Consider the following 19,364-nt stretch of genomic DNA (forward strand, 5'->3'; position numbering starts at 1 on the left):
CTATGCACATTGTAATTGTAATACAAGTTCGTCATCGAATAACGAAATCATTTATTGATTATTGTGCGTGATTGAATTGTACACCAGGTACGGACGTAAGTGGGATGGAAAATAGAATATCTGGATAGAGTATCGTCCAATAATTAATCCCACGGGAAATTTCGATATTGAACCATTTTCTTGACGTTGACGCATGTGCTTACGTTACTTAGTACGTTATACACAATCATTAATGAAACAATAGAAAATTTAACAATCATACGCAAAAAGACGAAAACGCTGTCGTTGAACTGAACATCCAATTACAAGAATCAGTGCATAAATTATCATCTGAATTTGTTTTAGATTGAAGTAATACATTTCTATTTCTAATAATTCTTTTTAAAAAAGCAACGCACAAATCAGTGTAGTGATATTTCATATTTATTATGTATATGCGCATTTATAGGACTATTTATAAGGGGTCAAAGTGCGTAAGCTAATTTTTTATATACTCAACCTTTAATTCTTTTAATGTAATTCAATGTACTTATGCACGCGTGCCTGAGTCGCCGTCCGTGCAAAAAGCCCTGACATTTTTGAAGGATAGAGATGGGATCAATAAGAAAAGCAAGCCAAATGAATAACCCAAGTAAAAAATAATCAACTGTTATTACCAGTTCAACTATACCGTGATAGATTTTTAGAGAATACTGCAAGAGAAGTAATGAGTATGCATGTATACATGAGTATGAATCATTCATAGTTTCAAGCCATTTAATACAAAAATTTTAAACAATTTGTAACAATTTAAATTGACCTATTCATTTCCTCAGCGGTTTTCAGTTTTGCATAGCAGGTTAAAATGACTCAAATTTTCAATGCAGAGTTAAGCATACAGAGGTTTTAGAGTTTTATAGATCTTGCACTGATGTTACAAAAACTATGTCGCAAAATTGATTTTCGCATCACCTATTTATATGTAAGAAACAACATTTTGTGGCAAATATATAAAACATACAACGATTCCAATTTTATTAATTTGTTAAACATTTGTAGCACATTCATTTAAGCTGGCAGAGCGAAACAAGACGTCATAATAGACACAAAATTTATAAAGTACAATTTTATCAATAATATATGTATGTACATATGTAGGAGCCCTTTTGACTCTTGTCACTCACCTTAATCACTAAAATAATCGTAAGCAACGAGTAAATTATCACTATTATCAGTACGCACATAAATATATCTGTACGGGTAATATAAAGTAATTTCTTGTTTCCTGAAATTACTATGCTATGCATTTCATAATCGTAATATCAGGCAAATCTCAAACGTTGAAGAAGCCTCGTCCTCTTACACACAAGAGGACTCCACCCCACTTTTAGTGGTTACCATCAAGTTGACCGCTTTGTTGTTCCCATTTACGGCCAATAAATTGTTGGCGTTATTGGCATTTAACAAGTTTGGGGAATTATTAGAGTTCACACCACCTCCCACGTCCATGACTGACATGCAGTTCGTTTCTGGGGACGGCGGCACTGCAAAGGTAAAAATAAGTCACAAGGGTCATACAACCATTTATAAAATTGATACTTGTATACATTTTATTGCATGCAGTCTACCCGAAGAGTAGACATGTGTAGAGACCACGCTCCTACCAAAGGACCCATGCCTCCTGTTACGAGTATTGGAACCCTCGGCACCCAGATAAGTCTCCTTAAAACGCATCCAGCTCCTTTTTAGAAGAGTCGACACCTCTCCGTTAAAGTAACTGAAACATATCGGATAGCAGATGAGTTCTCGTTTTTAAGTGACACTAAAATTTGTATTCAAATATCGTTGTTCTACTCACCAAAAGATAAGGGCCACCATAAACCCTTGAATGCCATCTAATATATCATTTGCATAAAAATAAATTTCCGTCCAGAGGCAAACCCTAAAGCAAATAATTGGCAAGACAGATAATATAAAACTGAAAATGTTTGATGTAAAATTTTGACAATTTTATTTGTACCCTGTTGATGTGGGAGGTCGATATATTGTGACGAGGAAGTGCAGTCCAAAAAGTGGGAGGAGGACGAGTGTTGCTCGGACTGCTTTCCTAAAAGAATTGAAAATGATACAGAATTTTAGCAAACTTTATAAAGTTAGTGAAACATGTATTTAGCATTAGTTTGAGTGCTGTACATACCTGTACTGACTTGGCTCTTGGGCATGTGTTGCCCTTAATTTTGTGACAAGGACACGAATAATATTGATGAGAAAGAGGGCGTTTACCTGCAATGTGCGGAAATAATTTTCAAGATTACTGCCCATTAAATTAAACTCTGCTGCATATTTTTACGCACAATGAGAGAGAGAAGGCTGGGTCCGTTTAGTACCCATTCCCATGCTTCTTCTGGCACTACCCAGCAATTCGAATTCGCCCAGCCAATGCGGTACACGGTGTAAATGACCGTTGGGAAAATTGGAAACACCCATCCAAGCAGATGAAATACAATCAACGACTTCTGCTCGGCGAATGCAGCAGCAATTAATTTATGCAGATCTACAAGTTAAAAGAAATACTTATTAAAATTAGATTTACTAAATTTTTCATCTAAACACTACTTGTTTTGATGTGATCGTTTTTTAAACAGACTTCGTCATCATAAAACAATGAATACAATCATAAAAAGCTAGCTCCAGTCACCAGTTTTGCACATGCAAATTTCAGTAAAATAGTGTCTTCAAATTGCCATAAGAATTAGTATATATATTTGTGTATGGAAAAAATCTTTAAAAAACTTTCAGTATCCTTCGCAAAACATCATCATGTAGTTGGTCATTCTCGAGTATTTAGTCAGGATCAAAAGGAGCCGGCAGCTGATGCTATTCTGTATAATCAAAAATAAAATTTATTAGGACACTGCCATATACTTATTATATTATACTTTAAGAGTATGCAATAGTACTTCTTCTACTATGGAGCTGCCCTTGTGCTGAATTTCGTTCAACATAACAACCGTCTTGAACAGGATTACAAGCACGCCGTTCAACAGCATGGAGATGAACAAGTTCTAAATAAAAACAGCATATGGTTTACTTTTCACATTTACAAGATTTAGTAAAAGCTGGAACATTCATTTTTAGAATCGAATCATTTTGTCAAAATATGGAAGTAATAAATTGTGCATACTCACCCGATGTAGGATGATCCGGTGGACACGAAGTTGTCTGAAACAAAGGCAAAAACGTCACAACAAATGCATAATATTCGGAAGTTTATGTTTTGCAATTTTTGTTACTTGTATGCAAAGAAGATACAAAGGGCAGGAATAATGGCGACGATGGACAAGGCGTAAGCCGATATGAGAACATAGGTCCTTCTCAGCTGCAGGGAAACGGTAGCAGAACCGCAAATCTGGTAGTCTGTCCATTCATCCCCAGTTCCGTTGTTCTTCCGGAGCCAATGTGCACTTGAGGTGCATTCTTTCTCCACAGGGACTAAACATTTTTAAGATGCATGTATAAAATCAGAACTTCCATTTGGACACGAAGTATTTTAACTTTATGCGCATCGATGATGGAATCGATTTTAGTATAAATAGGCACCTATGTCAGGAAAGATTTATTGGATTATCAAGTATTTTGGAGAAAAAACTTGTTCCAATAATTGCAAAGTTTTCACACAACTTTGCAAAATGTTTAGTGATATACGTTTGCGGATAAAGTTTCATCTTATTATCTAATATTTCTGACATGGTGCGATCAGGAATTGATGAGCTTGCGCTTTGTACTACCTATTACGTAGGAGAGGATCATACCTTTGCACTCAAGATTTTGATTCTCCTTTGGAATTTGGTCCTATTTTTGCAATCTTGGTATTCAAACTGCTATAAATTATGTAACGGCTCAAGTTTGCGATGATGGGCTGGAGTCAAACTCCTGAACCAGTCCTTGACACTCTAACGCCAATTTATTTCAATCTTGGGTACTCGTTGTTGAGAAATAATGACGATTTCAACTCACTCTCAAAGAACATGCATTTGAAGCTAATGTCCCATATACATAATCGGGTACAGTGCTCAGCTCATACATATGTCACATCCTAGGTATAGCAAAAGTTCCAGATATTCCAGGTAATCAAAATCTGTGAGTGCAAGAGGGTGAGAGGTTCTCCTCCTTAGCGTTCTTGACTAGAACAGTTTCTAAATCATGCTTCAAATACATATGTAGTCCTTTTTGGCTTTTTCTGTGTGGAAATGGAAAAATCCTGTCAGGTCCAGTGTACATACAAACAGAAATAGAATTGAATACAAAGAGTTAAACCGACTTAAATGTCATCATAAAAGAGTCATCACGGAGGAGGGAGGATGAGGGATTAATCCAAGAAATAAATAAGGATGTCCCCCACACTGATGAGCTTACATAGATTGTGGCTTGGTGATTGTTGGTGGGCGGTGGTATTTATAGGTCATCCATAATACCAAGAAAATCTATTGCTCACAATTTCTATCAACGTTATGTACTTACTATCAACTCTTCTATCCGTCGTGTCTATTATGTAAGTAACCCATGTATTTTCTGTTTCACGAAGAAACTAGAAAATGAAGGAAAGAAAGGCTTCTTTCTCGACCATTGAATGGTGACTATTGAGCAAAGGTAAAGTGTGTCTGTCTGTATGTATGTACATAGCTTGAACGACAGTTGGTAGACAATCTGTCCTCGATTGGATTTTGTTGCGTGATTGAGAGAAAGTTATAAGGGTTTCCAGTTTCCAATTCAATTAGAAAATGGACAAGCCGTATATGTATGTAGCGCCAGAACAGATAATAAATATATAAGTACAAGACATCACACTTATATCTTGTTCGCCTTGTCAATGATAACTTTATGATACAAGTTTTTCCATTTTCATAAAGTTTGATAAGTGCATCGCGTCAAAATCAACAAGATGACGTGATGTCTACGCGGTACATTATTGAGTATTACACAATCCAAGTATTCGGTCAACTCTCGACACAACAAAAACAAACCTCCTCCTCCACTCGAGTCACCAAACCACGCCGGATGGTGGTAAGTGCCGAGTTGTATTATTTTCCAACAAATTGTTGACAAAAGCCAACTCTGGTCGAGCAACAGTTCACACTTTTTCTCAAGAAGTTGACAGTTGAAAGAAGAAAAAAAAGATTGAGTTGGTGCTGAGAAAATAAAGAAAGTCCATTTTCATTACGGACTTCATTTTCCTGACTTTCTTCTCGTTTTCATGCGAACGCAGTGCTGTCAACAATTCTTGGTCACACCAACCTTAGATTTTACTATATTACGTACGAATAGTATACCAATTCTATTGCTACTAACAATTACTTACTCGTGCAAGTAGGTGGCTCCGTAAGGAAATAGATGTACGGGGGGCAGAAACTCGACGCGGTCACCCCCGCTTGGGTGCTGTCCCAGCATTGCCACCCATCCCACGTTGGCGGACATGTCGACCGTTCCGGAATAACGAGCTCCCAGGATGATTCTGTATGAATAAAATGAGACCATTTATTTCACTTTGATTTCCCATAATAATTAATTGAATCAACCCTTTCGTAACTTGTAACTCTCCAAGTTTGAGTTTGACTTTAGATATTTAAATTGTAAATTTATTCGGATGAAGAAAACAGCAAACAGTTTTGGTTCATTTCTCGAACTTTTGACTTGACTTGAACTTAGGGGACGAGGAAGAGAGGATCAAATTAACATCTTACCCTATTCCCCTCTTACTCTTCGTATATATTAACGTCGTTTTAAATTCATGAGAAAGTCAAGCAATTAGAGCATAAATTTTCACCACGTGGTTAATACGATACGATGAATATTGCCAAGTTTTTCCCAGCAATCCTGAAAAACCTCTCTCGTTTACTTTTACTACGTATGTATGTACATACTTCTAAATGCCTAAGAAAGTTTAAAAGTTGAGTAAAATCTGTGGATGATATCAAGAAAAATTACGAGAGCTTATAGAATGCCACGCAAGTCAAACGAGGCAACCAAGTGTGTATCAGTGACATGCCTTGCTTTTGAGTACGGTATCACTTAGAATACGTGCGACATTTATGACAACTCGTAAAAGATGAAATCTCTCTCAAACTTCTCTCTGACTTTTTAAGAAAGTGCGATGAGATGTGATCAGTTTCATTTTTTCTCTCTCCCGACACTTCTTACTCTTAAGTAAGTAACTTCACTTGTGGGGATCTGATTAGCGAAAAAGGTCTGTGAGAAAGTCAAGTCAGTGCGGAAGAAGATCTGCTTTTCTGCATTTTGGAACTATTCTTCTACCACTGCTACATAGACCATGTCATGGAAAGTGCGCATTTTGAACAGTTTTTGGCACCAGGCTTCCCAACAGTCTAATGGTGTCACTCTCACTTTGTGCAAAAGACAAATTGCAACTCCATGTTCATGTCAGTTCCAAGGCTGCAAATTGCTATTGATTATCCCATTTCTCACGGGGTAAAGGAATCTAGCTCATTTCTTGGAGTAAAATCCACAATTTCAATTTGAATCATGAATATATAAATCTATTCGGGGTCGTCTCAAGGATATTTCGCTAAGGAAAAATTTACAATTCATCAACACAGACTGGATGATGGAGCAGCAATAGCATCAATTTGGCAAGGAACTGAACGTAAATTTGGCCAATGCCCCAGGATCAGCTTACTTATTTATATTTCCTGTCTTTGCCACAGCAGTGTTCAAGAAACAGAACAACACGACCATAAACTTTACTAATTAGTCATTTATGTTCTTTAATCATCTCCGGACGAAGAAGCGCAGTCAGTCTGCAAACCGTGGTGTCACCCCCTAAATGGCTCCCATTTATTATGCTGCTCGCACAACAATTGCATAAACATTCACTGGGGCAACATAAGAAACTATTTTAAACTAACTTATGGTTAATTTCCCCATTCAATTAAGGGGCAAACAGACCGTCTGCACTAATGAATTGCAACAGTTGCACCTGAACCAGCCATATCATCCTACAAATGGAAGTGGAGCAACAACACAATAAAATAAAAAGTGCAATTCATTTTAGTAGAAAGGAAGGAATCCCACATTCCCCAGCGGTTCGTTGAGATAAAAGGCTGCGATGCCCGTCCCTTGCTTTAGAGAAAGTTCGTATCACTGCAGTCCTCGCATCGTACTAACTAACGTCCTCTCGTCCTTGTCCGGATTTTGCTGCTGCTGGAGGGAAAGTGTGCGACACGAGTGTATTGGAGGAAGAATGACAAGGCACCATAATTCACTTGGGGCGGACATGGACACCGAGCTGCTGCTGCTGTTGACAGTGACAATTGACACCAACAGGCAGCAAGCAGGAAAGGAGCAAACCGAGACAGCAACCTTGCTCATTCGGTCGAAAGAGGAGGAAACAAAGCATTTCTTCCGTCAGACCAAGGAAGTACTTAAAATGGACAGTCCTTTGTACCCTAAACTCCAAACGCCTTGAAATAAATAGTACTAAATAATTGTAAAAGATTCCACATGTATTTACAGAGAGTGAGGAAAATGAAAAATGTGCCTACTAAACAGTCACAATAAGTTGTACGTAATAAAAACATGCACCGGAATGAGTTGGTGGAAAAGTGTAGTGGAATAAGTACATGGGAATGAATGCTACAAAACATGAAAGAATATGAGAATAAAATATTCTAGGTCGGAATAAAACAAATTTTTCTCGAGGGCATAATCTTGCTTGCACAACAATAAAACCAGCGGCGGATAAGCCCAACCGTTTTTTGGAACAACTAAAAGAGCATGCACCACGGTTAGCGTGGGTAGTTTTTTTTGTACGGCGTTGAAATTGATTATTTTAAAGGAGGACGTCATACATATCTGAAGAGAAAGCATGAAGTATGAGGAGGTGAATAATGTGATGTGATGTGAGCGAATGCATGATTATTATTATGAAGCACGAATAGGATGGGATTCTTATGGCTTAGTTTACGGGCAATAAAATCCAGCCATGGGAGATTTACATGGAAATAAGTGGGTGGTTCGTGCCGTCGGTTGGATGGTCGTGATGTTGTGGAAATGTTGGTCTTACTGGTCTTGGCAGTTCAATTTTCAAAATTTACCAAAGATTAGAGCAGCCCACACTTTGACACTACACAAGTTTTTAATCATACTTTGCTTATTGCTCCATAATTTTTTTACGCGGTTCCTAAAATGACGAAAATTGGAATATTTTAGTGAGTAAAAGTATAAAGACATCAAAGTTTCCACTTTCCTTCATATGGTTAATCGAGATTTTGTAGACATTTACGTATGCATATATTTACTACGACGAGCTGAGCTTCTCCTGAGACGCATACAATATTTGGGTTGTCCTATGATCCGAGGTTGAATTACAAAACCGATGCAATCTTTGTAGGACGAGGAGGAATTTCCATTCAGCAGTGTACACAAGTAGAACGATGGGATGAAGAAGAATAAGATTTGAGAGAGAAAATAAGAACACGAAGGATAAAGTGGTTGGTTCTTGGCGGTGGTGATGGTAGGCTGACGAAATAAATAAAAATGGGCCATTGGGTTGTCTCCTTGCGAAGAGCGGCTCATAAAATAAACCAACTTTCTCTCTCTCCGAGACCCGTACATGCACGCATGATACCGTTATGATGAGGACGATGATGATATGATAAAGTGCTCGGGCTAAAGGGGAAAGCAACGTAAAGTGGCGTAATTGACCCGTAATGTCCCCGTCCAGGATCAAGATCTTTGCCACAATAAAACACAGTTATAGACTTCACGAGAGCAGAGAGAGAGAGAGAGAGTAGAAAAGGAAGCGAAAAAAAGCGAGTGCGACTGACTGCTTGCTGAGATAAAAATTGGTCCAGGATTTAAATCAATTTCTGAAGAAATTGTAAAGTGGATCCAATTTTACAAAGCAAGTAAATATCAAATCCAATGGTGCATGAATTGTAGGAAATGTTTCAAATGTCCGTTTCAGAACTATGATATTGGTCCAGGCACAAAGGAATCGAGGAAAATATGTTTTATCCCATAATAAATGACCTTTACCGTATGAAATTGGATGATACGGTAAATTGAATGAGTTAACGACGTTGCTGTATACATAAAAGTACGCTGAATTCAAACACAACAGTATTGAGTAGAATGGGTTGATCCATGTATTTGTTGTATGCCCACCTAAAGTTATTACGATTTTTTACGTGAAGAAATCGTTTATACGGAAAGGAAGAAGACAGTGTGATCATTGGAGAAGAAAGAGGTAAGCAAGCAAAGGAAGAATGATTCAAAGGGGAATTTGATACCCAAACAAATGGGAGTAGTAGTAGAAGAAGAATTATCGGAAGTTCATGCCAGGGGACGAAGGTAGTCGTGGTGGCCGTGGTCGTCGTACAGGGTAAAAAGTTTGACATCCTTTTGGTGGAGAAAGTTCAGAGAAAGCTCAACAGACAGAGAGCTAACCCGTCGTCTCTCTCACAATTGAATGGACAATATCAGTAGTATGTTATATGGTAGAAGCATTTTTTCGTCACCTTTATAATGCTTTTACTTTACTTAATTATAAAGGAAAGTGACAATGTGTCAATTTTTATTCATAATTTTGCATTGAATTGTCCAGTCTAATAATAACGAGGGAATTAACTATTTAAGTCGGGGTGGGATTGATTATTCGTAGCAACCACTCGAAAATATAATCATCCTTCCTGTTGGTTCCCATAGTTACAGATCGATTCATTAATGTCAACTTCACAACGACATCAGCTAACTAGCCGAACAAACATCTCTATCCTTATACACTTGGTTTCCTTCCTGCGATGCTACCTAATACCCAGCAGTCCCACCCATTCTATTTTCCCCACCTTGCAGCAGAGACCTTGCTGAATTGACTTGGAATTTCAGCCTTTATATTTTCACCCAAGCTCAAGTAAACAAGCGAGATGCTTGGGTAAGAGAGGAACTTTGTCCAACAAACAAACACACCAGGCAAAACCGTACCGGATGCTGCTTGTTTACTTTTACAAGTGAAGGTGAAGTCCAAACGGAAAATGAGACTTATTTTCTCACTGCACAGCAATCTCCCAACAACAATGGTCATGCAAACGACCTCCTCGGCACAAAACAGGATACATTTTCACGCATTCAATTCAACTCTTTGCTTTCATAAATTCTTATTAGTCTTCTCCATATTTTATGAGACTTTCGGATCTGCTACCTGCGTGCTATTTTGTAGTCGCCAAATGAAAAAATAAATTCTAAACGCTGTTCAAGTTCGTGTGAAACTTGGCCAACTATTTATACCTACATATGTGCTTATGTACACAGATACGTACTGGTCGCAAGCCAATGGAACGTCTCCGCTTACCACTACTGACTTTATTTACTTGACTGACGCACATCTAACTGACATGAGAAACATACAAAGTAGAGTAGACCATTTAGCCGTGTAGTATTTACAAGAATTACCTCTGACGTTGTCAGTTACGTTGTTGTGTTATCCTCTCTTTCTCTCTCCATTCTCTTGGGAGATGAAGAAGCCATAAATCTGGATTGAGTCATATACGAATATCGCGTATAAAATAATCCCACGCATACACGTACGTTCATACATCAGCTCATCATGTCACATGTCCCCGTTTTGTTGAGCAATTACGGAAATTGTGGAAGATGGATATATAAATAAGTGAAACCAGAAAGGATGTAAATACAGCAAAATGATTGATGGATGGAGAATAAAGTGATGACTTTTTCAGTCAGGAGTAAAAATATAATGACTGTGGACTTCTGAACATGTATACAAACACCATGCTTCCAGTGAGTTATTGCATAATAGAAGTTCAAGGGAAAGCAGGCAAACATATTCGATTGTATTGTATATGAAAGAAATCGATGTGAAGCAGTTTTCCTTTCATAACAAATTTTCACTAGATAACACTCGCCCAAAGCATTGCATAGCATGTGTGCAAACTGATGAACACACAGACAACAGAGAGCAACTTCTCTTTTAAAAAACGGCATGAATGATCGACAACCGTTAATGGATGGGAGGGGCAGATGTCTGTTGCCACAATATGTGCGGTTGAAGTGACGATGTGATGTCCTGTTTGTTGTGGTGGTGAGAACTTATCATTCGAAAACTAATGAGGAGTAGGGTGGCCACTCTGACTTTCGTGTTTATCACAAAACTGTATAAATCTTGGATGATTTCAGTTTCTATTGACTTTGGTTCGAGTTTTTTCTTAGTGAGGCAAATACCTAACAACGAAAAAAATTTTGCTAAGTATGTATTTACCTTAATACAACCTTGTATTAAGATAAAGTGTCAAGCAGGAAAATGACAAATGATCTCCACTGTCCCATTCCTACCTGCCCTGGACCGAGTGATACTGAAGATGATAACTGGATATTCTGTGAACAATGCACATCGTGGTTTCACTCAAAATGTGTAGGCGTTGTTGTCATTCCTGAAGAAGAATGGATTTGTCTAGTTTGCATCTCTCTCAACTCAACCTCTTCACAACTTTCATCTACAGCTAATGATGACCCCACTAATCATCCGGTTCAAGCGGAAACAAGCAATCCTACCCGAATAAGTAAAAAGGACATCATTATCGCCGCAGGCCTTTGGCTCCAAGAAAATTTAGTCGAGGATCCAGAATCCAAAATCGCCAAGGCCGAGGTCTCACTCCGCTACACTCAACATGTAGAAATAAAAGGAGAAGGACGAGTCGCCATTTCCACTCTTGGGAAGTATATTTTCAAACTCTTTCCTCAGACGACTACATGTCGCCCAGGAGCTCGGGGAACCACAAACAGCGCATATAAGGGGATTCGCTGGACAGACGCTTCACAACCACCCCGTCAAAATCATGAAGATTTGGGCTTCGTGTTATCAAAGCTCAAGGGGACCGTACCAACATTACGGCGAGTACCAAAGGGGGCACGAATATCTGTCGCAGAAGCTCTTACCAACATTTTAGAAGAAGTTATTAATAAAAATGATGCAGAAAGTTGGAACAAACTCTTCACCTTCCCTTATGCTGTCCTCGCCGTTCCAGCCAAATCTGAGAAAGTGACAAACTTGACATCGTGGGTCAAAATGAGAGTTTCAAAATGGAAGACCGACCCCACAACCACCATCCCCACTGGTCGACAACCAAGTCCATCAATACATAAACCTCAGCAATCCCAACAAATGATTTCAAAGAAAGTGGAAGCAAAACTTTCTGACGGAGATATCCGAGGGGCCATCCGTCTCTTATGCTCAGATGACACAGTCGCTCCATATAATCAAAGCACGATTGACTCCTTACTCGACAAACATCCTCCACATCCCGAACCATTGAATTTTCCAGTTATGCCTGACGTGGATGAACACCCAGCAGAAGCAACCGAAGAGGAAATTCTAGCCACAATTTCATCCCACCGGTACGTCCGACAGTTCCCACCAGGGTCGGCCGGAGGTTTAGACGGACTTCGTCCTCAAATTTTAAAAGACCTCGTGGGGATATCTACGGGTGACAGGGATGAAGCTAGTGAAAACAATTTGTAGCTTTGCAGATGTCCTCCTCTGTGGTAAGGTCCCAGATGTCGTTTGCCCCACACTGTTTGGAGCCTCGCTCACCGCCCTCAACAAGAAATCTGGAGGAATTAGACCGATCGCTGTTGGGAATACATGGCGTCGACTTGTTTCGAAAATTGTGGTCACTCGCATTACACCGCAATTGGTAGACTACTTTTCTCCCCATCAACTTGGTGTCGGCATAAAAGGAGGAGCCGAAATTGGAGCTCATGCAGCCCGTCGATACTGGAGCCACGCCCACGACACTGCAAAAGCCTTTTTGAAATTAGACTTCCGGAACGCGTTTAATGAAATACGACGCGATTCCCTTCTTCATATTATCAAGCAAAGAATTCCATCCATCTACTCCTTTATCAATCAAGCTTACGCACATCCATCAAGTCTTTTTTATAGGAACATACTCATCCCCTCCCTTCTCGGCGTCCAACAAGGTGACCCACTTGGTCCAGGTCTGTATTCCCTCGTAATCCAACCCATAATCGAAGCCGTGACGACAGAATTCAATGTCTGGTATTTGGATGACGCGACAATCGCCGACATCCCGGAGAAAGTTCTACATGCATTTGACACCATAAGAACAGTGGGCGAAGACGTGGGACTCCATCTCAACTATGAGAAATGTGAGGTAGGAGTGTTTGGAGGCGATCCCGATACCCACGACGCCATATATGACGAATTCCACAAAGTATCCCCTGGCATCAAAATTATTTCCCCAGAAGTAGCTACATTGCTGGGTGCCCCTCTCACCGACGAAGCGATAGAGAGAGTCATGGAGTCGAAGATTTCCCAGCTAGCAGCATTTGGGAACCGCCTCCTTCAACTTTCCGCCCATAGTGCTTTCTTCTTGTTACGAGCCTCCATATCAATTCCGTGACTAATTTACTTCCTACGATGTGCACCGTCTTGGCGAAATCATGCCTCTCTTTTGGCTTACGATAACACCCTCAAGTTGGTCTTGGAAGGAATCACTAACTGTTTTCTATCCCCAGAGTCTTGGATACAGTCGTCTCTTCCAGTCAGTAAGGGAGGTTTGGGAACCAGACATGCTGTGAGCACGGCGATTCCGTGCTTTCTTGCGTCCGCTCATAGCTGTTTGCTACATCTCGAGTCCCTCCTTCCGGACTACATACGTGAAAAAGACGACGCCATAACCGAAGGTGAAGAGCTCTGGTCCACAGATTATCGCCAACTACCACCACCCCAATTACGAAAAAAACAAGCTATTTGGGAGGCTCCTTTAATTGAACATCGCCGGAAGACACTTCTTGATGGCGCCAAAACACCAGAAGACATGGCCCGTCTACTTGCTCTTGACAAACCGCACGTCGGAGCGTGGCTTAACACACTTCCAGCACCACAACTTGGAAACCACCTCTCTAATGAAGAATTTCGTGTGGCCATCGCACTCAGACTCGGCTGTGAAATTTGCCAACCACATAAATGCATCTGTGGAGCCGAAGTATCCTCAAGAGGTTATCATGGCCTATCGTGCAAAAAGAGCGCTGGGCGGTGGTCCAGACACAGTGCCGCAAATGATGTCATTTCTCGTGCCCTTCGTACCGCAGAAGTCCCCTCAATAAGAGAACCAGTGGGATGTTGCCGAACTGACGGAAAACGAGCTGATGGGATGACACTTATTCCATGGTCAAGGGGAAAAGCTTTAGTCTGGGACTTCACATGCGTCGATACCTTGGCCCCATCGTACCTCTCCTCCACATCCGGTCATCCTGGGGCTGCGGCCGTGTTAGCTGAGAAAAAGAAGAAGACACTATACTCTTTCTTGGAGGATCGTTTCATTTTCATCCCGGTGGCTGCTGAAACAATTGGAGTTTGGGGTGAAGATGGAATTAAACTAATTCAACATATTGGACAACGAATCACAACAATTACAGGAGAAATACGAGCCACAAGTTATTTATTACAACGTTTAAGCATTACTCTACAACGAGGAAACGTCGCCTCAATTCTGGGTACCCTTCCTACCGGAAAGAAACTCAGCGAAATTTTTTATTTATGAGTTTTCCATGCGTACTTATTAATCATTGTTAACAAAAGACTCTGTAAATAAAAACATTAATGTATTTACCCCACCCCGTAAAAGTGACCACCTGCGATATCTCAGTCATTTCTCAACCGATTTTGATGAAATTTTTCACAGATCATTCTTACGGTATTTAGAAACGACCTGCGAACCGGTTTAGCAAATTTGGGATTTTTACGCGAGTTATAAGCAAAAATGAGCTCTTGGAAACACATTTTGATTTTTAGTTAATTTCCGGAGCATAATATGTTAGATATTAGTTGCAAACATTTTAGAGCTGCCTATTGTGCAAATTTTGATATAAATATGATAAAAATCGGTTAATAAATGACATAGATAATCAAGTTTGAAAACTGAAAAATGGATAAAAATTATACAGTTGCAAAAACTTAAATGCCATTGGCAACAACATCTAAAGATAACTCAATTACAAGTATTAAATAAACAAGCCCCCAAAAAGGGAAATCTTAGTGAGGCTTGATGCAACTATCAATATTAAATATATTTTTCGGAACAGCATTTGCATCGCCGCTCTCAACACTATCTTCAGTTTTATAAAATAATATTGAGAGCGGTGTTGCAAATTCTGTTCCAAAAAATATATTTAATATTGATAGTTGCATCAAGCCTCACTAAGATTTCCCTTTTTGGGGGCTTGTTTATTATAAGTTGGACTAGGGAGAAAGTATGTGCATCTAAAAATAAGTAAATATATGTATAGTGGTGGGCCTTAATATCTGCACATACATTTGGAGATAAATTAATATCGCATTAGCGAAATGTAACATAAAAACAAAAATTTGGTATTCAAGGCTATCCATCGTTTTAGAATCGTAAATAAATTCGGAAAAAAACTGGGGTGCTTGATGTATTTCTGATTCTACGTGGCAAGCATTAAGGTATATTCATTCCTATCATACAGGGTGATTAAAATGTCACGCTACAACGGAAAATTTTTCGATGGGAAAAATTTGTAAAGGAGGAGGCACCCTTCTTATGGGAAACCTGCCTGCCGTCGAATTTTCTGAATTTTTGATATGTTGTAGACTTCGATGTGCTGAACAAAAGTCTCCATACCTCCGATCCCAGATTTTCACTGGTTTGACCTCCAACCGAGGTCAAAGGTCAATAGAACTTGGCCATAAATAAAAACATGCAAGATTTTGAAAATTTCTTGTGACTTATGTTGTTGATGGATTTTCAAAATTCCAAATGTTTTTGAAGCCTTGGACCGTTGGGCGAAATATATATTCCCAGATTTTTTAAATTCGACCACACCCCCCGGATATTGAGGTCATAAGGTCAACAAGCGAGATACATTTTTCCAACTAGTTATTTCAGTTTAAAATGGATGTATAATGGCTCGGTTACCAATTTTTGGCGAAATCACGGCGAATTGTAGGGTCATCAAAGGAGAGCTCAGTAGGTCACACCCCTCTAATATGGGCCGTGGTGGGTGTGGTCGAAAGTGGAAACAAATGAGTAAAATCCGTTTCCACCATGGTTTCACAAATTAACCATCCCTATTTAACGTAATTTTGACCGTGTTATCCACCTCAACACAATGACCTTATGTTGTATGACCATGGGGGCAGGGGGTGTGGCTATCAGCGCTTTTGTATCAACTTGATCAATACCTGGCATGCGACATATCATTTTTCTCAGCGTGCCGAGGTGATTACGATGCAATACTTCAAATTTGGAAACCACACCCCCAGTGGGTGTGGTTCCCGGCGACTTTTCCAATCCTTTGCAGATAGGTCATGTAGCATATCATTTTTCTCAGCCAACTGAACAGATTACGATGCAATACTTCAAATTTGGAAACCACACCCCCAGTGGGTGTAGTTCCCGGCGACTTCTACAATCCCTTGCAGATAGCTCATGTAGCATATCATTTTTCTCAGCGGACCGAGGAGATTACGATGCAATACTTCGAATCTGGAAACCACACCCCCTGTGGGTATTGTTCGGCGTGATTTTCAGATCATTCGCATATAAGGCATGTAGCATATCATTTTTCTCAGCGAACTGCATGGATTCTGATTTGATACTTACAATCTCATAACCACACCCCCTGTGTGGGTGTGGTCTTTGGCAGCTTTTCTCGTCCAGTAAATTCGGGCTGTCAATGTGCCAATTGACACGTCGACATATCATAATTGTCATAAATTTCAAATATAACTGACATTTAAAACGTGTCAATGTAAGTATTTGTCAAATTTGGTGACACATTGACATTGACATATTGGATATTTTTGACATTTTCACAAATCTGTCCTTCTGGCAACAATGAGTTAACTACAGTATCATGCATATATGATGATACAGTGTTTTCTACAAAATTCAAATTGTTGGTTCTCCAGAACAGCTTATTATTTTAATCTAATTTGTGCACCATTTATTCACAGTGGCTATGAGTACATATGTGCAAAATGTTGAGTTAATTGAATGGAAACTGAACTTTCTATGAACATTTGAGTCTCGAAAAACGTAAATTGCATCGTGCATAAGTGTTGATACAGCAAAGAATTCGTGCGAGGTTACCCAATTCTGAGTTGAACCCTGTACCGAGAAAATTATTCTGAGAAAGAACACATGTTGTTGCTTAAAATAAAAATAATTTCTGGAAGTTTCATTTCAAAATGACAACAAGACTGATGCACAGCGTCGAAATCCGAACCAAAATTGTATCGTGTCACCAAAAGGGTTTCACGGTGGACAAATTGGTGAAAAATTTGAAATCCCTATGTCGACCGTCCAACACATTGTCGACAAATGGGAAAATACTGATGCAGTTGTAAATCGTCACCGACAAGGTCGAAAACGCCATACCACTTCACGACAAGACACGGCAATTGTGAGGAAAGTGAGGATGAATCCAGGGCTGTCCGCCCAAAAAATTGCATCACAAGTGAAAAGCGGGTTTGGAATTAATTTACATCCTTCCACGATACAACGCAGACCAAAATCTGTTGAACTTTCCGGAGAAATTGCCAAAAAGAAGACATGGTTCCCAGAGAAAAACCGGAAGAAGCGTTAGGCCAGGGAACTGCATAAGGCTACTTGCACCGTTATCGACTAGAAAAATTTTTTGTTCCCGGATGGGACCAAAATTGTGCTCCTTGGTTCTAATGGAGTTAGATGAGTGCGGTGGAAGGCAAAGGAGACCTTTTTAAAGCGTAATCTTAGACCCACTACGAAACATGGTGGAGGTGAACCAATCAATGGTTTATTCGCTCAAAAGATTAGGTCTAAAAAACCGTTAATTTTGCATGAAGAGTCATGGCATGGGGTAGTATAGCTTGGAAAGGTGTCGGGACACTGGAATTTATCGACGGTGTCATGACTAAGGAGGTTTACCTGGATTTGTTAAAAATAAATATCCGCCAGTCTGCTACATAAGTTGAATTGGCTCGCAAATTCATATTCAAACAGGACGGAAATCCAAAACATAAAGCCAAAATCATCCGCAAATGGCTGAAGGAGACTAAGATAAACACGTTAGATTGGGTTACCCAGTCTCTTGACCTCAACCCCGTTGAAAACCTCTGGTCAGCACTGAAGCGTCGGATCGCGGAACCGAAACCCAGTAACCTTGTATCCCTAAAAGTAGTGATCACAGAAGAATGGGCAAACATTGGTCAAAATGTTACCAAAGGGTTAGTGGAGTCCATGTCGAGGCGCATTCAAGCAGGTATTGCGGCTAACGGTGGTCACACAAAATATCGAAGGGGATGACGTGGCTGTATCAACACTTATGCCCGATGCAATTTACGTTTTTCGAGACTCAAATGTTCATAGAAAGTTCAGTTTCCATTCAATTAACTCAAAATTTTGCACATATGTACTCATAGCCACTGTGAATAAATGGTGTACAAATTAGATTAAAATAATAAGCTGTTCTGGAGAATCAACAATTTGAATTTTGTAGAAAACACTGTATCATCATATATGCATGATACTGTATGTGGCGGAAATTTTAGGACCATACTTTTATCCTTTTTTTCCGTTTGAGAGTAAAAATTCTTGCATGTGGCAACGCAATGTCTTGCTGACAGTCCAATCCATGCTTTTGCGTTGCCACATGCAAGGACTTCGTCATTTGTTACACAAGATCGTTCGTATTAAATACCACATGAATTTTTACCCTGAAACGGAAAAAAAGGATAAAAGTATGGTCCTAAAATTTCCGCCACATAGTTAACTCATTGTTGCCAGAAGGACAGATTTGTGAAAATGTCAAAAATATCCAATATGTCAATGTCAATGTGTCACCAAATTTGACAAATACTTACATTGACACGTTTTAAATGTCAGTTATATTTGAAATTTATGACAATTATGATATGTCGACGTGTCAATTGGCACATTGACAGCCCGAATTTACTGGACGAGAAAAGCTGCCAAAGACCACACCCACACAGGGGGTGTGGTTATGAGATTGTAAGTATCAAATCAGAATCCATGCAGTTCGCTGAGAAAAATGATATGCTACATGCCTTATATGCGAATGATCTGAAAATCACGCCGAACAATACCCACAGGGGGTGTGGTTTCCAGATTCGAAGTATTGCATCGTAATCTCCTCGGTCCGCTGAGAAAAATGATATGCTACATGAGCTATCTGCAAGGGATTGTAGAAGTCGCCGGGAACTACACCCACTGGGGGTGTGGTTTCCAAATTTGAAGTATTGCATCGTAATCTGTTCAGTTGGCTGAGAAAAATGATATGCTACATGACCTATCTGCAAAGGATTG

The 19,364-nt window shown here is 39.6% G+C and overlaps 1 protein-coding gene across 3 annotated transcripts in view; it reads right to left on the minus strand.

The window, feature by feature from the left end:
- Positions 1-990: 990 nt before the first annotated feature.
- LOC110847712 (calcitonin gene-related peptide type 1 receptor) overlaps positions 991-19,364 on the minus strand; it is a 33,720-nt gene continuing 15,346 nt past the window's right edge. For 2 of the 3 annotated variants that reach the window (XM_035850519.1, XM_035850520.1), the window contains exons 4-14: positions 5,339-5,491; positions 3,273-3,471; positions 3,168-3,201; positions 2,940-3,044; positions 2,777-2,861; positions 2,334-2,533; positions 2,177-2,262; positions 2,000-2,086; positions 1,838-1,921; positions 1,587-1,756; positions 991-1,523 (exon numbers count right to left, since the gene is read on the minus strand). In XM_035850519.1, the coding sequence (XP_035706412.1) occupies positions 1,339-1,523; positions 1,587-1,756; positions 1,838-1,921; positions 2,000-2,086; positions 2,177-2,262; positions 2,334-2,533; positions 2,777-2,861; positions 2,940-3,044; positions 3,168-3,201; positions 3,273-3,471; positions 5,339-5,491 (1,388 nt within the window). In that variant the 3' untranslated portion in view covers positions 991-1,338. The remainder of the gene's footprint in view (positions 1,524-1,586; positions 1,757-1,837; positions 1,922-1,999; positions 2,087-2,176; positions 2,263-2,333; positions 2,534-2,776; positions 2,862-2,939; positions 3,045-3,167; positions 3,202-3,272; positions 3,472-5,338; positions 5,492-19,364) is intronic. The other variant, XM_022094705.2, reaches the window with a different exon arrangement.

Source organism: Folsomia candida, unplaced genomic scaffold (assembly GCF_002217175.1).
Source record: "Folsomia candida strain VU population unplaced genomic scaffold, ASM221717v1 Fcan01_Sc003, whole genome shotgun sequence".
In the NCBI taxonomy this organism is placed as follows: Eukaryota; Metazoa; Arthropoda; class Collembola; order Entomobryomorpha; family Isotomidae; genus Folsomia; species Folsomia candida.